The sequence below is a fragment of the Nothoprocta perdicaria genome, unplaced genomic scaffold (assembly GCF_003342845.1).
Source record: "Nothoprocta perdicaria isolate Ctin4 unplaced genomic scaffold, notPer1 scaffold_92, whole genome shotgun sequence".
NCBI classification, from domain to species: Eukaryota; Metazoa; Chordata; class Aves; order Tinamiformes; family Tinamidae; genus Nothoprocta; species Nothoprocta perdicaria.
This window is the reverse complement of record NW_020456221.1, coordinates 2,920,512-2,944,644: the sequence shown is the minus strand read 5'-3', so window position 1 is coordinate 2,944,644 and position 24,133 is coordinate 2,920,512. Positions and strand designations below refer to the sequence as shown.

Genomic DNA, 24,133 nt, shown 5'->3' with positions numbered 1-24,133 from the left:
TTGCACAGTTTTTCTCCAGATTTCCCACCCACTGAAACACATTTTTGGGGAAAGAAGAAAGTTTTGATGTTCTCAGCCTCACACCATAAAATGTTATAAGAATATGGATGTGTGGAAAAAAGGGGCCTGCTGAAAGACTTCCTGCAAATTTAGCTGCAATTTGGCTCTGCATAAATTTAGTTTATGGCATGTCACATGAGTGAATCCAAACTGTCTACTTTCCACTGGTTTTCCTGAAATATCCATTCCTTCTCACTCCTACAGAGACAGAAAAACTGATTTTTAGCAAATGAACATGGATCAGTTGAGACACCCCTTTCTGTCCACTTTGACTTGATTGCATTTGGCATGCTCCCTCTGTGCTGCTATTACCTCTGCATGTCAAACACATCAGTGCTGGGCTGTGGGAGCAGCTTTGCCACAATTTTACCTTTCATTGGCAAATAAAAAAGTATTATAATCCAGGATAGAGGCAGGCTCATTTAGTGCAGACACACAGATGTGGCCACATTAAATGATGCAGGAGAGAGCAATCCATTAGCCTCTCGGTAAAATATGGTCTGTTCTTACATTGGACAGCTAATTAGCGATCTCGTTGTACAACACACAGCTGGGTCAAGCCCTTTGACTGATGAGAGTCGTTGGCTGATCTCCTAAAGCAATGTCATGATAAATACTGCCACTTCGGGGTTTTACAGAAAGACACTGCATTTAGTGCACTGTAAGAGATGCTTAAAAGAGCACTGGAAACAGTCAACAAAACCATATCTAAAGAAAAGAAAAAAGTATGTGTTATTACTGCATGCCATTTAATGAGTAGTCACACAAACTAAAATCCCAGTGGAGGATGCACAGAAAAGAGTTGATATCAGATGCTAACTCAAGTGAACACTGTAGCTTTGCTTTCCTGACTGATATTCTCTAATGCATTGTTTGCTGAATAATAGATTGTGCAGGATTTTTTTTTTTTTTTTTGTATATTGTGAAAACAGGGCTGAGAGATATTCCATTAAAATGTAGACCAAGACACATTCAAATAAGCTACTTGGCTCATGTTGTTCTGTGTCTTTTTTTCCAAGACTGCAAATTTTACCAACAAGAAATAGAGTGGGTTTTTTTTGTTCACTAGCTTCTCGTTTTTGTCAGTTTATATATTACAGTTTTTTCTTCATCCTTCTCTAATGCCTTAGATACTAGAAATGCTGTTTTCTTTTTGTGCATGACAGGAATTCAATGATCAGTAAATTTGTATGTATTGCATGAGCTTTATCAAGGTAGTTGGAATTTTTGTACTGTAGGACTCTGTGATTTTACAACCCTTGAGCAGGCTGCTAAAGGTTATATAGTTATCCAGGACACAGGCTACATCCTCTGTTGCACTTGTTGTCTAATCAAGGCTACCTATTTAATAGTTTAATAGTTGTAAAAGCATTTTCTTATGCCTCAGAAAGTTGTAATGTGTCAAAGTGCCTTCCTCTGAGTCAAACTTTGGCATGTCAACATCTCCTCAATTGCTTCCTAGAAGTTACTGTTGTATTAAAAGAATCAATAATCATGCCTGAGATCTTTTTCTTTTTTCATGGGTGTGATGCTATCTTTGCCTTCCCAATTTTCAGTTTCCTTTTCATATGACAATATGTGCCCAAGGATCTCACGCTTAGCAGCTTTACAGAAAAAAAATGCTGCAGAGAATTAGTTGATTGACTGTATGTTATGAAGGTACCTGTCTGCACATTGATGCTATAGGTCATTACTGAGACATAAAGTTACGCTGGACTATACTATATCTAACACTCACTTAGATGTTTTGACTTTCTGTCTTTCTAGTATCTGCATGCAAATGGGATTGTGCATCGTGACTTGAAGCCAGAGAATCTGCTCTATGCAACACCAGCACCGGATGCACCATTAAAAATTGGTAAGTAGCATTAAATATATGCCAGATATATTATTTTGTATCACTAGAGTCTTTTTCACACTATCATTTTTTCCATGGTTCACACTCATACTCAGGTGAACCAGCATGTTGCTTGTTCAGTGGCAGAAAGGGGGGTGATTTTAGAAATAAGAAGTAGGCTAGTTTGGAACAAGAAGGGAATCTTTCCAAATCTTCTGACAAATGGAACTGTCCTGAGGACATACATTTTGATATCGGTCCCATACATCTTGCGCCTTCTAAGCCAATGAGCATTAGAATGATGCGGGTTTTTTTTTCTTAAATGCTATGCTTCTTTATCTTTTGACTGGTATTATTGCCCTGTTTAAATTGACTTTTGATGTACATAGAGTGATAGTGTTTATAAAAATAAAGTATATTTCCGGTTTAGATAAACAATATATAAAAGATAAACAACATAACTATGCATATCCAAATAAAATGCGACCTACTTTTCTCCTCATCTGAAGTTAAAATATTCATTTTTACAATTGTGCTGAAAAAAACAGAAGCATTTTTATTAGGTATTTTTAAAGGCCATGTTGTTATCACCTAAGCTGAAATTTGAAGAATCTGGGTTTATTCACAGTGAAATTGGAACAAGCAGTCGAGACCCAAGTTATTCTGTCTTTCAAAAGATAAGATGTGCAAGCACCGGGTGTAACTCTATGAAGGTTCTTGCTGTCCAGGCAGCAATTCAGTGAGAAGTGCTGCAAACCCACAGGATGATCAGGGCTTGTACTGACCCCAACTCGGCAGTCCTGGAAGCCCCATGTCAAAATACTGATGGGATTTTAGCTTGCAGGGCACTCGGTCTGTAGTAACTGATGCATGTGTTTTGAACACAAAAGCTATTCTGCTGATTTTACTGATTACTACTGATTACAAAGTAAAAGCTGAATATATACTTAAAATGAATTTCTGGATCACTCCTTCTGTGATGAAAGGCAAAACATATTCCAGGCAATTTTTGATTTAGCTTATAGGTTCACTGAAGCCCTTCACAACTCCAAGAGTTCTGTTTATTAAATACATATTCTTCATTTTAAAGATTTATTTTGTGTCCTAAGCATGTTTTTAATGCCTGAGGCATCCAGTAGAATTTATTATTATGTATTCTTCACATAGAAAACTAACTGCATTTCAAAAATATTTGGTTACTTAAGAGCCAGTGATGCTCACTTGTGTGGACAAATTTTGCTTCAGGATAATCGTATGGATGGATTTATTTAATTTATTTGCATCTTTGGAAATGGCAGCACTGTTCATTCAATGCAAAAATGTTCTTTTAATTACATGTACAATCTAAGATAAATGATTTTACAAATAAGTAAAAGCATTAATATTTCTTTAAAATCTTAACAGCTGATTTTGGACTTTCCAAGATTGTGGAAGATCAGGTTACCATGAAAACGGTTTGTGGAACTCCAGGATACTGTGGTATGTTACTTGATTATTTACAGTACGGTGAACTTAGCATATGACTGTTACATTTTCTCTTTTCTTCATGAGATGCTTCTTACTAACTTAAAAATTCAGAAAGCTTTCATAAAGCAGAAATAGAGAACTACAATTCAGAACTGGCACTAGGTAGAATTTTTCTAAGCTCATACTCTAAAGTGCTGAAGCTTAATAATCAAAACATATGTTATGGTATAAGTTCATCAGTTGCATGAAAGTAAGTCCAACTGTCATAAAAATAATGAAAGTAGTAAAGTAATACTGGAGAGGAACCAGCAGAAATATGGGTTATGTAAGGTTCATGGAAAGCATTAAGATTTATAGAAGTGATACTCAATATGAACATTTGACATCATTACAGGGAATTTATCTTAAAAAGATACGTTTAATCACAGAGGGAGCAGAATAATTCCATACGGTATGATCATAGCTTCAGCCACATAAACCAAGTCATTTCAGTAAGTGCATATTTTTAAATGCAGTTTAAATCTTAACTTGAACAGGCCCTTCTGTTCACTGCTAGAGCTGGACCTGAGTAATGGAGGATTATGACAGCACGGAGCACTCTGTGACCGACCCTGTCAGCCAGGGCGGGCGGGTAGATCCGCTGGTCTCTTCTTGCAGTAAAAAGGCTCCGGAGCTTTTAATTGATGTGTTTTTCTGCAGAACAAAATTGGAGTGAAATCAGAGGTTGGATTCAGTTTTACTATGACAGAGATTCAGTCCAAGCTGTTTTTTGCCAAATTGACTAATTTGCCTGTGCAATCACAGTACCCGAACAAACGTGATTCTATGGCTAGCTTCAGAGGAAACACAAGTCTCTTGGGGATAGCAAAAGCAGTGTAGTACATAAGGACAGTCATTTTAACCCTTTAACTAATTTAGATATTAGGGTATTGAATATTTGTTTGTGTTGGTTTGATATTTTTTAATTGATGGCCCTTAAGGATAGTTTTAGCTCTATCTATCTATCTATCTATCTATCTATCTATCTATCTATCTATCTATCTATCTATTTATCTATCTATCTATCTATCTATCTATATTTCCTATCTGTCATAGGAAATATGTGCACACTTTATAAACTGTGCTTTGGCTTGGTTATTCTTTTCTTGTATGTTTGTGGGTTGTGTTCTTTTGTTTTTGTTTTTTTCTCAAATGGCATGTGCATAAAGTTAGTACCATAAATGAAACGGTTGTCTGTCCACCTTTGATTTGCTTGGAAAGCAATAGGAGTCTTTCTTCTATGGGAAACCATTCCCTCAGTCTGAAAAGCCCATCTTTGTACTATTTTTATTAGAGAAGACAGGTTTAGAAATTTCTGAACTGATAATCCTGCATCCCTTGAAAATCAGAGACAAATTCCTATGGATTTGGTGGTAAATTAATTCTGACTAAATATTTATAGCATATAACAATTACAGCATAACTATTAAAGATTAAAAGATAACAGCAATACAAGCTAAACTGATTAGAATTTTTATTACCACTTCTCACAACTTCTGCTTTATGTTACTTTATCTATCTGAAATGATTTTAGTGTAACCTCATATTAAAGTACACATAATTTCCTTGAAAAGGAAGTCATGGCTTATTCTTACATCTTTGTGGTCTTTGTGGTTGTTAATAATGTAAGGCATCTAACTTGAAAGCAAAAGAAATATCCATGGATACTTGACTATTGAAACAAATGTCCAGAGAATCACATTTATGCAGAAATACGTTTTCATGCTGTCATACAGGAGAATGTTGTTTGATAAGCAAGCTGAAAGAAACATAGTATCAGTTACAGCATGAGTGGTGGGCCAGGTGGTCTTTTCCTCCATTGCTGTGGGAAGCAAGAGGCGCGTTAGCCTGTGCATCTCCTGTGGGAGCCACGATGGACGTTGCCCCTTGGCTCAGGTAGGGCTGGGAAGCTGAGCAGGCACATGAGAATTCCCAGCTGCCTGCAGCTCTGGACAGGCATCTGCACAAGCTCCTGGTGCTTCATGGTTGCCACAGCACCTATCAGCTGAGGGATGGCCACCTCCTAGACATGGCCATGGGAAGCTTGCCTGGACTTCAAGGGCCAGAAGATATGTGAGATATGGGTCCTGCAGTGCCAGAACATGCCAGGCAAAAGAGGATTAGATCTGCCTCGGCAAACTACTTGCCCTGCATTACACTAGGCAAGGCACTTTCATGTCTGCAAACCAGCTAATGGCTGGGGAAGTTGGGCAGCAGATCTACTGGGATGGTACATATTCTTGTCCCACAGCCAAGGTGATTTTATGAAAAAAAAAACTAATTTGGGACATCCTCTTGCTGAATGGGCTTGTAAAAAAGATTATTTTGATCTCAGGCAGACTACTATATGAGCTGGAATGCAGAGCAGTAAGCATCTCAAGTAGTTTGGGACACAACGGAGCTGAATCGTGCAGAAGCTAAGGGCAGCACATAGAAATGAAAGGTTAAAAGATGATCTTTAATGATTACACAGGTGTCCTCTGGTAGAGAGTAGAAAAATGAAACATCTGTTGAATTTTAGTGTGAATTATGAATTCATACTGTGTATTGTGTATGTGAATATTGCTACCTGTGCACTGAATTAGATACGTGAGCAAGGCATGTTTTACCCTAAGAGAGGACAGAAGGTCTCATGCTGAGACATGACAGACACTCAAATATCAGCTTCTGAATGATTGATGACAGCTGAATAATAAACCAACTAGACGCTAACAGTATAGAGATACCTTGGATTTACAAAATGTTCTAACTCCCAAGCCTGTATGAGGAGTCCCACCGGAAGAAACATGTTCAGTACTGGCTGGGTTTCTCCTAAAAGTAGTAAGTAGTTTATCGTGCAGAATGGAATCATTTAACTAAAACTTCTGCTCCTGTGAAGAAAAGATGCGGAAAGTGAACTTGTGGACTTACATATATACTCCCCTCTAGATGTGGTTTTGCAAGTGTTGAGAAGAGGGAAAGCCCACTGCTGTGGACCTGCTTGCTACTTGCTCCTTAATTCAGCCCTGGTCCTTCTCTGGTGCAAGGACACCAGAGGACCAGAGACTAAGGACTCTTGTATCCTACTTGCTGCTCTCCTAGACCTCCTCAGCAAGGCACCTTACAGCCTATCCTGTTACGTGGGTTTAGTCTATCCCTAAACTTTGCACTTGCTTTTATTACTTTTGGAGCAAAGGGTAGAAGATTTTGGTGAAGGCAATAAAGTTTACTGTCTTAGCTGTGGTCACAGCACGGCTGATAATGTGATGCAGATGACCTGGCCATTAGATTGTGCGATGCCTTTATTAAGAGCACACAGGTGTCAAACATGCCCTGGAACTAGTCCTAGTCTTTTCAGTTTCATAAAATAGTATTTTAGTATTAATTACTCAAATTCTAGCTACCTTCTTTCATGGTGGTAATACTATGCATGCTATTAAATTGTAGTTAGTGTTTAGTCCTTCTTATGCCTATGTTTGTACACTCTTAAAAGTAGATTAAATCTTATTCCTAAAAGTAATCTTTAATCCCAAGATTAGAGCTCAGTCACATTGATTTGGCTGGGAGCATTCAGTTTGAATGTCTGTGCTGAGAAAAGAAGAAAGTAGGAGCTTTGTCCCTACTGACATGGATTTGCAGTCCTTGCTTTAGCAGCTGAGTTAATTGACTAACGAGCATTCCTGGTACTTGGAAGATATTCAAACATTACTTTTCAGAAATGGAGGAAACACAGGAGGAACACTGCTGAAATGGCAAATTAAGCTGTGAATAAATGATAGTCACAGGCTACCAAATCCAATATCCAGCCCACCCATCTTTCAACAGCTTCTCCACAAAAGGCAGAGCAAGGGGAAAAGTACATGTGTGTCTGGATATTTTGCCATCAGACCTTTTCAATCTGAAGTTCCTGGGATGCAGAAGACTGAAATCAAGAAGATGGTCACAAATGTGCATTATGCATCTTCTTCTGAATGAACTTGGGGGCAGAGGTGGTTGCTTATAGTACCGAACAGGCCAATACAGAACTATGATTCATGATTGCTGTGTTACAGACAACATCTCTACTAGCAGTAATATTTTAGTACAATCCATTCCCGAGAGAAAACTCTTGAATTAAAAAGAAAAGTGTTTGCTATGTATCTAACTGTGTAAACACAATCCGGATAGCAAAGGTAGCTGCTGTGTTATGCTAATTTACATAACTAGTATTCTTTTTTTTTTTTTTTTTTTTGGTCTGGTTTATGGCCATTTTACAGTACTGAGGCAGAAGGTGGAGAAAAGTGAAAAAAAAAAGACATTAAGTATGTGTCTCCTGCTCTTATTCAAAGCAAGAAACACTATGTCCTCTATAAGCAGAAGCATGTCAGCCATAAAAAAATTCTGTTTGTTTTGTTAACCCACATGGTCTTAATGGACATGGAGGCAGAGCTCAAAAGCTCTTTTTCTGTCCCTGCTGCATCTCTCCCTCTGAGGCCATTGGTTGTTTCACCTCTCAGGTGCCCTGGTTCACTACAGGCTGGTCTGAATTAAATGCAGTTGGTATCTGGATATTTCTCTAAATATCCTGCCTCTTCACCTGTTTATTCAGTAGAAGAATAAGGCAACAGGAAGAGTCTGTATTTAGACAAGCTTCCACATGCAGCAGTGATACACAGAGAACTTGCTGATTAGTGTTACAGAGAACTTAGTGATTAGTGTTGTTTGCTTTTTACATTAGTGCTTTTTAAAAATACTTAGTATGTGTAAATCCTTCTGGTAAATTGAAGAAATTTAAGGCACTATGCCTGTCTCCTAGGTGAAAATCAGGGCTTGTGGGCTGCTGGTGGCAGGCAGTGGGTTTGGGATGCCTGAGCAGATCACCAGATCTGACACACAGACAGCATTGGTGTAGGTGGGCACAGCAAGTCTACTGTGCCCAAGAAATGCAGCAGTTATCACACCTGCAGTGTAGAGCAGGAGATTTCAGGAGCCAGGATGCGATGATGTAGGTATGATAATACTGATAGAGTGGGTTTTTTTTTTTTTTAGAAAGCCAGTTGATACATGGAAGTGTGGCTCAGCACACAGAGTCTTATTAATTATTTTTTTTTCAAAATTAGTTGTATGTTTTCTTTCCTGTGGCAGTAGCATCAGCAAATATTGTCTGAAGGATGAACCAGTCTGCAGAGCTTTCCTTCACGTGTGCCTGTCAAGCTGCTAGGGCAGAGATTAACTCCATTCCGTCACAGGTCCCAGGTTCCCAGAGACTGCCTTTCCTTTTTACCTCTTCTCTGCTATAGCAAAAGCAATTCCCTGAAATGGCCTTGTCTTTTCTAGGGCTGAGCTGCTTTGTCAAGAGTTAAAAAAAGCTATAAAGCTTTTCTTTAGATAGATTCAGAAAGAAATGATTCTGAAGCAATCTGTCTTGTAGTCCATCATAGTTCAAATATTGAGCTTCACTGAAATCTCTTCAGTGTGTACTAAAGCAGAGAGAAAAAAAAAAAGCAGAGTAAAAGATTTGGGGAATGAAGGAATGGACTAGAAAGAGAGAGAAAGGAAAATCTGGATCTGGTTGGAATGTTTTCAGGAATAAAATGTGTTTACAATCTTAATTAACCTTGGCACCACAATTAAATGTATTTCTGTACAAATAACAAATACCAAACTGAAGAAACAATCTCCTTTGTCAGACTGCAGCTCCAGGGCTAATGTAGCTCTCTGTGGTTCCTTTCACAAATTTGAACATAAAGAGTGATTTGAAAGTTCACCTTTCTCTTTACACATTTTCTGGCTCTGCTCAGACTTGACACCTGTAGCTTTGTGAATGGAACTCATTTGTTCTGTGAATGGAACTCATTTGCCTAATTAAGAGCTTAAAGGAGCAGGCCATGACTATTCTTCAAAGGTGGTTAGAGAAGCACTTTGAATTTAAGTCATATGGCATTTGAAATTCTTGGGTTTTGTGACTGTTGTTTCTGCATTCAACTTTTGTCTTGGTAACAAGGGTTTTATCATCTGCAGCACCAGAAATCCTGCGTGGATGTGCCTATGGCCCCGAGGTGGACATGTGGTCTTTGGGGATTATCACCTACATCCTGTAAGTGCAGGCGGTGCCACAGAGTGGTATGCGGGTGATCCATTTGCAAGCACGGTCAGGTTCTTATGACATGAGCTCTGCTTTTGGAGAACAAATGATACAAATGCTATTTAAATAAGTTCAATGCTAAAGGAGCATGGAAAAGAGTCATATTGTGTATTTCATGTGTAATGTTTATTAGTCAATGGCAGCAAACCGTGCAGAATTGTACTATTAATGTGCACAGATAACACTGAAGCTACTTAGATAAACTGTGTACAAGACGTAACTACAATCATCACAGAGTGAAAAATCGTAAGTGTGGCAGAAGAAAGTGGAAAAAAATGCATTTTATTGCAGACCAGGTATGCATATGAATGGTTGCTTCATTGTAGGTGTCATGAAAAGAAATTAAGTGTATTCAGTAATTCTGACAACCTCTGCATATCAGCAAGCACAGCTGCCCACCTCTGTAAACCACACAGACCTAGGACTGTGCTCAGAAATCCTTGTATCGGGTTCACGCTCAACTCTGGTTCAGTCCTTCAAAATAAATGAGATTGCTGGCTTAAATGATTTAATGTTAAAGGTGAAATGTTCCATGTTTGACAAAATAGCTAGATGTATGTTTGACAAAAGGGGTGTAAGTGATTCTGGTCGTGCATATTTTACATATTTGAAATTGCAATTACAGACCAAAATGTTCAAACAGTCGTGTCTAAAGGTAGGCACTTATATCTGCTCTGTAGTATGGCTAGTTCTAATTCAATTGGTAAGGATTGATATTGTTTTATTGTATCAATGGTTTCTGTCAAAGGCAAACTTTTGAGAAAGGAAAATTATATCTGTACTTTTGACACTTCTCTTTATGGGAAAAAAAATAATTTCAGTTATTTCCTTTAGCCACAGTAATGCTAAGCAGGCTTGTGCAGTTGTATACAGTATTTGCTGGATACCTTTTATGGAAGAAAATAGGATTTTATAAATATACATAAAAATAAGACTATGTACTATTATTCTAATTTTCTTTTGGACTGTTTAGGACTTACTAAATGTGTTCAACAAGTCCAGTGTGTAATAAAGGAAATATTTTCCTTATATATTTGTAAGAAGCACTTGTATTTCTATTTTTTTCTATTAAAAATACTTCTCAAGATATATACACTTTATCCTGTACATATGCTTCCAATAAGGTCATAGTTCTCCTTTCATCTCCCTATAAATAATAGATTATATTATTCTTATATAATGTATGTTAAAAAACACATGCATATAACAACAATCAGTTTTGGAGACCATGCTTTGAATCTTTGTCATCATTTTGCTGTCATTTTGTTATCTTCTCCTTTTCAAATGTAATTCCTTTTCTCAAGGTCTGGCTAAAGTCTATAGAGCATCACATATCAAATAGTGCCTATCATATATCAAATATTTTATAACCTGTATGCTGACAGTGCCAACTTTAGTGTCATTCCATTCATATTTTTATTTCAGTGTAGAGTTTAATCATCAACAGATCAAAGTGACTTTTCTAGGGCTATACATGCACTTTGTGACACCAGTTTACCAGTCCATCTATCATCATCCTGTGCTGATACTGGGTGGTTGCATCACACTGGGAGAAGAACAGGTTGTTTTCCAAAGTTAATTAATTTCTGATTATTTCTTAAAGCAGTTCTAGTGCCTCTTTTTTTTTTTTTTTTTTTTTTTTTTTTAAGTACTTTTCAGAGATATTTCAAATTTGCCAGTAGGGCTGGTGGTGAGACTGGAGGGACACCTTTGGTTTCAATCAACAAGAATGTCTAGACTGAGCCATGGGCTTGCTCAATACTGAAGGATTCAAGGATGGCTCTACTAACTGGAATTCACAGCATCATTTGGTCTGAGCTTGCTATCAAGTGTTGGCAAAGCTCCTATTTAAACGTATGGAGTGTTATTTGCCATATACACCTTTTCCTTGTATCGGCAGTTGCATCTTTTCCAAACCTTCCAACATGCCACGTTCACCTACCACAGTGGTATAGATATGTACATACAAGTTAATGTTCTGACTGGGACAGATGCTTGCTGAAGTCCTCCTCATCCTGTTCTTCTCCTCCTCCTTCTCCCCTATCAAAATCCATTTAATCTACAAGGATAAGCCAGCCAGAAAAGGTCCTACCCTCTTGCACTTAGCTGTCTCTTCCATTTAGCTTTAATAATGCTGCACATTTTAAACCCCTTTATTGAGTGTAATGCTTTGTAAGTCCACTTTTTTTTTATGGATTAAAAGCTAAGATCAAAAAGGGATCTGTAATGTAAGATCATTCACTTCATTAATCCTGCAGCCTTAAGGGCAGTATTGCATGTCTCAGCCTCATATTTTAGTAGAAAGAATGTGTATATGTGGTCTCAAAGTATATAGCTATGTGTACCCCAAAAATAGTGGGCTTAAGAATTAACTACCATGTTGTATGTGTGTGTAGAGCTGCATCTTACCAATACGGTCTTAGTTCCCATTACTTTAAGAACTTTGACTTAAACTTCAATAGCATAGTTGCTATTTTTGGTGCAAATTATATTAAGACGTACTGATGTAAATTGTCATAATTCCAGGAAAATCATTTTTTACAGTTCCATGAGAATAAAGGAACAGTCCTCTTGTATGACAAGTTAGAAATACTATTGCACATAATTTTGCACATTTGAGACACAGCTAGTAATCAGCAAATGTAGAGGTCTTGCCTCTGGTCAAAATAGCATGGATTTAATTAAAGGTGTTTTTTTTTTTACCAACTTACTTAAAAGGTTACAAAACACTGTCTAGTCACTTCTAATTGAATTTTAAACTTGTTTACATTGATTTTTCTTTATTCAATTTGTAATTGAATTTAAATGAATCAGCAATAATCTGATTTAAAAGAAATCAAGAGCAGCCACACTTGGTTTTACCCTGGTTTAAAAACCTAATTTGAAATTTGCAGCTAAGGTTTCATGTAGACAAAAATCTATCTTTTGAAATGAAAAAAAAAATTACTTTTTAGGTAGAAGCATATCCATAAAAACTGTTTGTAAAACTCCATTAGGTGATAGTAGTGAGTTATAACAAAAATATTTTTAGGAGTAAATTGAAAATCACTTAGTTGAGCCTATCACTGCCACAGACAAGATAAACAGACATTTCTTCAACCCTTATAAACATCTACAAGAAGCCAAGGAGATTTCAAATGCATGAGGCTACATTCGATATATTCTGTGTGTAATTACATTTTTTCCATGCTATGTCTACAGTGACAAGTATTCTTTTATGGCAGAGCTAGCCATCGCGGTAGTAATGTTCAACCAGAACTATGTCTAATGCATAGATTCTGCAAAGTTCTGAATGGAGTTAAACTCAAAATGGATGTATATTTGGAAAAAGCTTGTTTTGTCTGTTTAACCCAATGTCTCTAGTATGTTTCCTCTTCGACTAATCCTGCAATTAATTCTTCAGTCTACTGAGAATACCAGGATTTCTTCCCAAAGCTTACATTTAAGATTTCACCTGCTACGCATTTGCTACTCAAATGGTAGCTGAGGGAACTGGCTTATAGATGCAAATGAAGTGCTGAGAGTAAAGGTTTGATTCCATCCCAAGTTAAGCACGTTCTGTTTACAAGCAGCAAGTTACCAAATCTCTAACAATATGGGGAAAAGAATGTATTTTACTACTTGTACTTTAAGGATTAGAAAGACTCTAAACTCAGGCAGTTTTCTACTGCTGAATTTGTATTCTTCTTCTGAGATTGTTATCTGTAATGTGTCTTCAAATGTCTCCATATGGGAAGGGAGAGGATAGAAGGAAGCGGCTAGTTTTCCAGCTACACACAACTCTGCATCTTGCCAGCATCAGTGCTGAGGGCAGGTTGCATGTGTTTGATCCACTGGATTTCAAAACTCCTTAGTATTGGCTTTGGGTGCAGTGCTGATTGATGCGGTTGTGTAGAGCATGAGGAAACGAAGGATTAAGAGGAAACAGAGCCATGACGAGATATCGCAGGTAATGGTTTTGAAATCACCCACAGAGCACTGCCAATTTAAGCCTGAGGAAAGTCTCAGCCAACAAGGGCAACATGTAGAAAAGCAGCTACTTTAAAAAAATCATCTGGAAACGCTTATGTTATGAAGCTTTCTAGCAGTCGATGCAAGCCTTAAACATGGTCTCCCTCTCTATATTATCTCTCTATATCAGTTACCTAGTAACCAGGAGATACTTTTGGCTGGAGCAGTTAGTGGCCTGGCAGCCCTGCTCAGGAAATTTATTTCTTTGAAAATGGAGCCTACTTGAAACAAACTCAAAAAAGATGGAGAGAGAGACCTAAAGCCAGGCAAAAGAGCATGGCCATCGCTCACCTGTTTGGGCGCTGTATTTGGAGACTAGATCCCTGTATTTTAACCCATGTCTGCCAGATTTGGAAATAAATGTGCTCACACTGGATTTCTCTTTTCTCTCTAGCTGTATAACATGACTATTCCATTCCACCCACAGACTACACACAGTGAAAGCAAAAAAAACCCATTTGTTCCTTGAATATCTTTCCCCATTTCAGGACAGTATGCACAATGATTGCCTTTTTAAAAAATAAGAATGTGTTAAAATATAATTTTGCATTTGTCAGAATGGCATCCTTCTTTGCAGTTTGCTGTTGTTTTCCTGTCATCATCTTGATGTTCCCTATTGCATTTTCCTGAAACAGTTCAGCAGATAGAATTTCTTTTTTAATGGATAATATTTATTGGTTAAATAGGAAGTCACTTTAAAACATCTGATTACATGTGCAGGTGTGATTAAAGTGCATTGAAGCAGCAGGGAAGATACTACATAAGTGGAAATCGTTTCTTTGAATTTGCATTTCCCATAAAGTTTTGTGAAAGATATCTAATTTGTAAATTATATCTTTAGTCAGATAATTTGCGAGGTATCATTTGATGAAGTGCTCTTCCACTCTGTCTAGAGAGACTTCAGATGGAAGAAGCTTCCTATAGAGTTTGAAGAGTTAGTAACAAGCTTGGTGTGAAATAGAGCTCAGTGAAGATAACATCAAAGCTGAAATACTAAATTCATGTTTCTTATCTGCCTTGAAAGTGGAAGACTCTTCTGGAAGGGAAGGTATCACTAGACCAGTGGACAAGGGATCAAAAGGACAAGATAGTAGTACCCACTAACCCACGTATTCTAAATGAACTCGGGTGAAATAACTCCTAACAGAGGCGTAACTTCTCCTGTCCTCTGGTGCTTTATCACCTGATAAAAGGTAGAAAACAGAGTAAGAGTGAATGGTCGGCCTTGCTCCTTGGATGTGAGATCTAAGGATTCTGATAATAAATCTGTGAAAATTTTAACTCAGGGCTCAGAAAAAAAAAACTAAAAAAAAAAGAGCAAACCAAAGATAGGAATTATTCGCAAAGAAATTGAGACTAAAATAGAAAACATCATTATGCTAATATGCAACTTCATCATGTGCCCACACTGACTGTTGTTTGCACCCACTTCAAAAAGACATGGAATTGGAAAAAAAACTCACAGAAAAGGGCAGGGATGAGCACAGGTTTCAGGATAAGAAGTAATTAAATAGTCTAAACCAGAGATCAGCAGATGGAAAATACACTAGAAATAGTTTGTGGCACATGGAGGGTAAATGGAGATGAACTGTTTGCTGATTTTCTTTGGAAGAAGCTTTAGATTCATCAAACAGAACTGCCGAATGTCAGGTTCCAGGCAAAGCCCTTGAAGCTGCTTGCAGGGTGCGTGATGGGGCTGCTCAGCACCACCCCCAAGCCACTGTGTTTGCTAGAGGTCTATATCCACTCAAATAGGGTCTGAGAAAAATTCATAAAAGTCTGTGGAAGTTTACTAAATATAAACATGTAATTTATGATTCAAGAAGTCTTTGAACCATAGATTACTGTTTTTTTCTGTTCTTCCAAAGTTGTCTGCTTTTAAATAGTCAGAGGATGAAGAGCTTAAAGAGCTTTTGAGCTGACTTTGTCATATCCTTGTGTAAAGGAGCACATGAGCAATTCTTCCTCTTCTTCTATGAGCAATTTAATTGGAATTACGTGATAACAGAAAATTTACAACTTGATCAGCCTTTTCCAGTGCTTGTGAATGCTTATAGCCAACATTTTGCTTTGCTGTACTGTAGAGCTAACAGTTGAGTATAAAATTTAAGTGTGCATACAGATCCTCTCCCCTGAACAGGTGGGCGGGATGTGAAGTGCAGAAAGATCTTACTGGGAACTGTTTCTCACAGCCTGAAACCTATTAATCTTCAATAAACTTGTCTGTTGCTTTTTTTATCGTTGCAGACTTTGTGGCTTTGAACCATTCTATGATGAAAGGGGAGATCAGTATATGTTTAAGAGGATCCTGAACTGTGAATATGACTTTGTTTCCCCCTGGTGGGATGATGTGTCTCTGAATGCCAAGGATTTAGTAAGTGCCGCAAAAATGAGAGCATAATATCTTTGCTGATAAATATTATGTTAGCATCTCTTTCACTGACAAAGGCAGTGGGCATTTGGGGAGGGAGGGTCTTGCCTGGGGGGAGATTAGTTAGTTAAATGTTCATGTGACTCCCTGAATATTAGGCAGTTATGAAACACCCCCTGGGAATTCAGTGCTGTAATTTTGCAAGGTATGGAACACTCAAAACTGTGGATATTCAGATCTTCTAGGTAATTAAGCCACAGCTTTGCCACAAGTCACCAGTTGTGACAGTATTCAAACATGCCAGCTTTCCTTCAAGCTCTAAGGTGTTTCATCATTCCTTTTTGTGGAGTATTCACCTTCAAGGAGAACCGAGTATTGTGCGGTTTTCAACTCTGAACTTCAGAGAAAGGCCAAGAAAATACATTGGAAAGTTGAGGCTCCTCTTCTTGATGACTGTGTTTTTCTGTCACTTTAAGTTCTTTCTCAATAGATCTTTCTCAATAATGAGTACTCATTACCCTTAAGTATGCTCTATTAATAAAAGGCCAGGGCTGGTTTGGTATCTGCACTTTGTGTCATTATTACTGAATGAAGTAAATTCTGTTATTTCAATAACTCAGTTCCATGTTGCTTATACAAACTATCCCATAAAGTACTACATTATTTAATGATTCAAAGGACTTAAAGATGCCTCGGATCAAAGGCACTGTAGAAGTTAGAAGTATTTTGTTGTTGAATTTGATTTTAAGTTTTTCTGGGCTCAAGAAGATATCATTTAGTGCCTTGTGTTGTCAAAAGTCAGATAAACAGCAGTTCACAGCAAAGGTGCATGTATGCTCCCTGTATGCAGAGAGATTTGATCCAGACCAATCCCTACCACTTCCCTACAGTAAAGCTCAGAGTTTTAGTTCGAAAGGTTTGGTAGCAGCTCCTAGGCCATCATGAAGCCTGTGGCTCTGAAGACACAATTCATACTGTGGCAGTGTGGGGATGTTTTGCTGCAGTGATTTATTTAGATCTCTTTGGTGGGCTTACAGCAGTGTGACTGTACATTGCACTACCAACTCTTCATGGAACTGTGTTTCTTTGATATTTGAAGGGCCTCTGTGGAGGATTTTTAGACAGCCCTGCCCTTGCACTTGGTCTGCGGGGCAGTGATGGAGCCCTGTGCTGTCACAAGTAACTCACTCCCAGAAGGTGCACAGTCACAAGAACAGCATAACTGTGCTATGTTCTGTGCCAGCGCTGTACTTCTTAACTCCATCCCCACCCTTCGTATAAAACATCTCTTGTTTCAATGTGCAAGTATCCCCATGAGCTGCAGGTTGGCTGGGCACCCCTACACACCCAGCAGTCCAGTGCAGCTCTGCATCAGTGATACACCTGCAGTGACACATTCCCAAAAGTTCCCTCGTGTGGTGCTTGGAGAGGTGCAGCTCCTTTGTGACAGTGGTAGGAGCAATGATACAGATAGATAGCACTATTTTCAGCATGGTCTAAGGAAGAAATATTGGTACAGCAGGTTATGCAGAGCCTGAAGGAGACATTTGACTTTCTCTCTCTAGCAGTGATTACATAGTACAAGTCCACAAAGGTATTGCACAGACTAGAACTTCAGCTTTCTAATCCAGTTTAAAGCCTGTTTGACCCCAAAAGAGAGAGAGGTGCTTAAAAAACTGACTGAGAAGGAGTAGTCTTAGAATGTGTTAGTGTTTGTGTGACACTTTAGATGTACAATAGTCTATATAAGTATAGTCCAGTTGCAGTGCCCAATATTCTTTCCAATAGTGGTAACTGTTTGATTCTTTTTCTTTTCTGCTGGCTTTTTTTCCAGGTATTATTTACAGAGCACTAAAAAATATCAAAATAAAAACACATAGAAAGACTTGATTGTAAATTCTTTCTGATTTCTAGAATACTTTTCGCTAAACTCAGAGAAACCAAGACAAAAACACTGAAATGCAGAACTTGGTAAATGTCACTGGAGAATTAAGTCATCTGTATTTCTTCTACTCTAATGCAGGTTAAGAAGTTGATTGTTTTGGACCCCAAGAAACGCCTCACCACTCTGCAGGCCTTGCAGCACCCATGGGTCACAGGGAAGGCAGCGAATTTTGCACATATGGACAATGCACAGAAGAAACTCCAAGAATTCAATGCTCGGCGTAAACTTAAGGCAAGTCTGTGGACATAAGCTCTGTGCTGGCTACAAAAAATGCAGCAAAATTAGGGACCTACATAAGCCTTGCACAGCGTTCCATAACAGCGTAGAACCTTTTTATTTAAGATGACTGATGAAGTACTTGAAGCTAACTTTGTCATTTTCTGCAGTCAAATAGATACATGTGAGGTTGCCTGAAAACTCTGAGCAGATTAAACTGCTGGGAATAAGCCCAGCTTTCACATACCCTATCCTCTCGTTCATCTCTGTGTCTATTCGTCTTGTTTATTGCTGCATCCTTGAGTTGCAGAAGAGACGCAGTAGAATTCTGAATAGTTTCCTCATGAGGTTGTATATCCATTAATCGAGAAGAAATCTAATCTATCATTGTGTATTCTATTTTTTACCTAGTTTTACCACCTACAATTTCTTTACCAATGATTACAAAGCAATAACATAAGGCGTTCTTCTCTATGATTTTGAGTCGGCATTTCAGATGCTTTGTAAAATGTATGAGTTGAGAATAACAGCTCCAAAACATGCATTTCCAAGTACCTCTGAGAGCAAATGAGCAATTGCATTCCCTATCTGGAAATTGAGCATTGCTTGGCAGGAATGTATGTGGGACCTGCAATGAAAATTGAAACAAATTCTCCCAATTGCTTCTCCACCATCTAAACTATGTAGCTATCATGGGAAGATACAGGAAAAATGGCAGGAGGCTGGGCTTCTAACTGATATGACAACAGGAAAATTCCTTTTCCCCCTATTTCCTTCCTCAGTTATTCAAGACTTTTTTCTACTTAGAAGAGACTCCAGGGTTACTTTTGCACAGAGCTTACCAACGTCTGCACTGAAGCTGCCTTTGTACCCCAGGAGAATAAGAAAAAAGAAATCTTGTCTGGGAGCTATACAACCCCATGCAAAACTAAATTCACAAGTAATAAATGACCTTCAGCTGTTTATTTTTGCTCATTTTTTTCAATAATGTCAGGGAACTGTAGCAGAGAATCTCCACAGGGCAAAAGAGCACGATTTTGTCATTTACAAAAGTCCTGGGCACTGCACACATAATTCGTAGTGACACTTTGCAGTGCAGAGCTGCCTAAGTGTGTCTATTAACAATGTTCTCTTCAGAAAGACTTCTGTAGCCTTAGAGCAAGATTGCCCTATACTTACTGAAGATGCCATGGAGCATCATTATATCAAAATGATTTCAGACCATGGACAGAGTCTTAAAATTCATTATTTCTGAGTGAGCTGTTAGATTTACTGCCCAGGAGGTTAGAAAGAGCTGTGTGCCCTTTTTGCATGTTTTGATTTCAATTCTGTGTTTTATTTTCGCACTTTTGAAATGCCAAATAAAAATTTTAAGCCCAGTTTATTTAAGCTAATGTATTTAAACAATTTTTACTTTTAACTTTAAACCTTGTTGCTTTTTTATGTTTATTTCTTTACTGCATTTCTGTCAGAGACCAAATCTCTAAATATTAGTTAAAAATGATTAACTAGATTTAGTAACTGTTGTACATATAGTTAATAGTGTTGTATTTATTTACGTGTATGCACACACATATATAAAGAACACACATAAAAAGAAAGGTTTTAGATAATTAACTCTTCCTAATAAAATTAAGAACAGAAAACTAGCTGGTGAATACATACTTTACTTGTTGTTCTATTAGAATAATACCCTCTGCAGCCCACTGTACAAGACTATCATAATACTCTTCCCTTACGCTTAAAAATATATTTATGTAGGATAACTCTAAAGCTCAAAACATGAATTGAGTCATGATTTGTTCTGTCATATACTCTGCTGCAGTTGTTTTGTATACAGCCACATGGCAGTCAGGAGTAAAGGACATTACAGATATGTTTTTTTCATATAACTGAATGGCTTTTCCTATTTCTGGTTTTCTCAGATCATGTCACTGTTGGTGTGATGCATGTGACCAGCCCAAGACTCCTGACTTCAGAATTATTGCCACTATTTTTGACAATTGCCTTTGACTTCATGTTCTACATTAGCTGATTTTAATTTGATGGCAGGTCTTACACAGTCTTCTTTTTCATTTGCATCTTTGCACCTTTTGCACTTCTGTGTGGCTACCTCTCAAAGCTACCCACAAAACTTGCTAAATTCATTCTCATCCTTTCTGCAGACCTGTAGGCCAGCCAACAATAGTTAGGGTTGTGCCACCCAGCCACCAAGCTGGGTGGAGTGGCCGACACTCCGGAGGGCTGTGCTGCCATCCAGAGGGGCCTGGACAGGCTGGAGAGTTGGGCAGAGAGGAACCTCATGAGGTTCAATAAGGACAAGTGCAGGGTCCTGCCCCTGGACAGGAATAACCCCAGGCATCAGTACAGATTAGGGGTCGATCTGCTGGAAAGCAGCTCCACGGAGAGGGACCTGGGAGTCCTGGTTGACACTAAGTTAACCATGAGTGAGCAGTGTGCCCTCGTGGCCAAGAAGGCCAATGGGATCCTGGCCTGCATCAGGAGGAGTGTTGCCAGCAGGTCAAGGGAGGTGATTCTGCCCCTCTACTCAGCTCTGGTGAGGCCGCACCTGGAGTACTGGGGGCAGTTCTGGGCTCCCCAGTATAGGAGGGACTTGGAGCTTCTGGAGAGGGTCCAGAGAAGGGCAACCAGGATGATTAAGGGAATGGAACATCTCTCGTATGAAGAGAGGCTGAGTGAGCTGGGCCTGTTTTCTCTGGAGAAGAGACGGCTCAGAGGGGATATGATTAATATGTATAAGTTCAGGAAGGGAGAATGCAGGGAGGAAGGGGACAGGCTGTTTTCACTGGTGGCCAGCGATAGGACGAGGGGTAATGGCCATAAGCTGGAGCACAGGAAGTTCCGTCTCCAGGTGAGGAGCAACTTCTTTACTGTTAGGGTGACAGAGCAGTGGAACAGGCTGCCCAGGGAGGTTGTGGAGTCTGCTACTCTGGAGGTCTTCAAAACCCGCCTGGATGCCACTCTGTGCCACATGCTGTAGGTGTGCCTGCTTGAGCAGGAAGGTTGGACTAGATGATCTGTAGAGGTCCCTTCCAACCTTAAATATTCTGTGAATCTGTGAATATGCAGAAAGCGTTTTTTTCTGAATAGAGAGAAGAGCTAATTTAATCATCTTAATGAGTATCTTCAGTTTGTAATGTTTTATAAGATATAAAAGCCAGTCCCCAACCTCTCTATCCAGGCTATTGCCAATATGTTCTGTGCCGTTGTACTTGACATATGCAGTATTGATAAATATTGGTTCTCTTTATTATTTTTCCAAGAATAATGAGTGATAATCACGTTACTGAGATGGAAGCACTGTGTCATTGCCATCTATCTTAAATGAAGATGGTGAGTGGTAGTTTTTAAAAACAAACGACATATATATGCATCTGAAAGAGGAGTTGGTTTGTGTTGGCCAAGTTTGAGACCTCAGGAAAGCAGCACTTTCAAATCTCCCTACAGCATTTCAGATGGCATTTTCAGTCTGACTGGGCCCTTGCAAGTGTCTGTGTGTGACATTACCGTGAAGACTAAACACAGAAGCATTCACCAGCTGCCTGATAGGGCAGGTGGGCTGTGATACTGACAAACCATGTCCTTTAAGCAACATCTGTTTGATGCTCTCTTTCTCAGGCTGCAGTAAAAGCTGTGGTGGCCTCGACTCGCCTTGGCAGTGCAAGTGGCCATGGTGTCCACGAGAGCAACAAGCCCAGCCGCAACCCATCTCCTGTCCACGACGGCCAGGCTGAAGAGAAACCCACTCAGGAAGCAGAAGCCGCTCCCGAAGAAATGTCTTAAGTCATTTGCTTCCTTGTTTCAGCTGAGATCTATCATTTCATACACCAGCTAATTTGTCATTCAGCAAGAGAGATTCATAAGCTTGGCCGCTGTGGTTCTGCTTTGGGGTACTGAATGCCCTGGCTGGTGACTCTACCTTCAATGCATGTGACTGCTTATGAAAATAGTAAACTGTTCCATAAGGCATGTCATGGAAACAGTGTTATTTGCAGTAATACCAACAGGTGAAAATAGGAGAATGAATAACTACCTACCATAATGCATATATTTCATAAACATCTATACAGTGTTTCTAGGTGGCATTTGAAACAAAGCCTATTTAATTTGGTTTTACGGAAGTAGATGTCTTCTGTATGTCATGACATCTCTTTGAACTGCTTCCTTCCAGAATCGTAGTCCTGCAGTAGATGAAATGGAAGGAAACACCAAGCCAGTGCTTTTAAAACTGATGTATTAAAAAAAAAATGCTTTTTATCTGTAATATTTAAAAATTGTTTGGAGATTTATATGCAAAAAACATTCCACTACTTCTGGGAAGAAATTGAAATGTTAGTTCCACTGAGCATGAAACTGTACATTCCTCAAGCTTGTGTTGAGAATGCCTTACTTGGACTTTACCAGTTTATATACAGTATTTTAACAACAACCAAAATTATTCAGATTTCTGCCATTTCATTCTCTAGTAAAATGTTAGCAAATAAAAAATATAGAGTAGAAGAGGATTAGAGTAGATGCAAATTTTTGAAATTCCATTGTATTTATTCATGACTTTCTAAACTGTGCAGCTAGAACATGTTTTTATGGAGCCTAGGGGAATAATCTGCAATTACACAGGTTTTAAATGCTTGAAGGAAGCTACTCCACAGCCTAATGATTTTGCTCTGGGGAAACACTCTTATAAAAGATCTGGGAGCCAGTAGTATAATCTCATTGCTCCCCAGGTAATTTAATCTCATGAATAACCAGTTTCCACTTATCACCATAATTAGTCCAGATTTTCCTAACAAAGGACAGATCCTGTAAAATGATCCACGAACCCAGGTCTTACATCCACCTAGAGCTGCTCTGATTTCAGTTACAAGCTGTGTGCATGGATCAGTTTACAAAATTAGGGTCAGGCTCTTGAGCCATCATGATTATTTGTCGAACATAATGGATAGGAATTGGAAAATTACCTGCGTCAGTATATATGACCATTTACATTGTTTGTTATTACTTTGATAGCACGTGAATTTCATAATGTATTAGTATGTTTCAGAAAGTAAGAACCTGATGTACAACAATGTCATTTGTGTTTGTTAAACTTTTTAATACTAATAGTTACCTAAACCCGTAATACACTCAACATTCCTCTTTTAATGGTTTTCATTTGCAATTATTTGGCCTTGCACAACTTGCCTTGCCAAAATATATCAGCTACTGAAAAAAGCCAGTCACTAATAAAATATTCAGTAGCTATACTTCCTGTTGAAATTAAGTAAAAGGTAATAGAATAGTATTCACATGTCAGGTTTGCTAAATAGTACAAAAAAATTTAAGATACTGCCTTCACTAGGTGAGAATGCATGTTTACGAATGTATTGTCCATTATATTTATATCCATTTCTTACAACTCTTTGAATATGTGAAAGAAATTAATGACTAAGGACAGTTGAAATTGAGAGTATGTGTATACATCCTTTTCCCAGGTGATGTGCTTTCAGGTAATATAATGATTTAAACTGAAAGGTCTTGTCAGCTCTGTAATGACTGCAACAGTAGCAAGATTTTGTCTTAATTTTAGAGTTCAGGCTAGGAACAGGCTGTTACAAAACTACTGCAGGTTTTCCATTGGGAAAAAAAGTATTATCAGAGTAATCACAGGGGAAAAGGTGATAGGTATACCCACACAAATAGTAATATATACCCATCAGATTCTTGAAATTGTTCTGTGCTAGATTATACCTTAGCGTATCATAAATACCAACCAATGCCGTGCAACTGGGGATCTCTGGGACATCATGAACTTTGAGGCAGGTTGGTCTTGTGCATAAAGGCTCCGGGCCTTACAATATCTTTGCTTAGTTTTTTTGTGTTCCGTATAAAACAATTAGGATGGCTTTGATGAATGGATTACTAGTATGTGACTCAGCAAAGTAGTATCATAGAATCATAAAGTCTTTAAGGTTGGAAGGGACCTTAAGAGATCATCTAGTCCAACCGCCCTGCACTTGCAGGGTCACCTAGAGCGTGTGGCACAGGATGGCATCCAAGCAAAGTTTGCAGATCTCCAGAGAAGGA

At 38.5% G+C, this 24,133-nt stretch overlaps 1 protein-coding gene across 1 annotated transcript in view; it reads left to right on the top strand.

The window, feature by feature from the left end:
• Positions 1–23,913, top strand: part of CAMK4 (calcium/calmodulin dependent protein kinase IV) — an 88,120-nt gene extending 64,207 nt beyond the window's left edge. The window contains exons 5-10 of the mRNA XM_026052855.1: positions 1,828–1,918; positions 3,302–3,376; positions 9,383–9,458; positions 15,765–15,891; positions 17,912–18,064; positions 21,689–23,913. Of these exons, the coding sequence (XP_025908640.1) occupies positions 1,828–1,918; positions 3,302–3,376; positions 9,383–9,458; positions 15,765–15,891; positions 17,912–18,064; positions 21,689–21,853 (687 nt within the window). The 3' untranslated portion in view covers positions 21,854–23,913. The remainder of the gene's footprint in view (positions 1–1,827; positions 1,919–3,301; positions 3,377–9,382; positions 9,459–15,764; positions 15,892–17,911; positions 18,065–21,688) is intronic.
• The last annotated feature ends 220 nt before the right edge of the window (positions 23,914–24,133 follow it).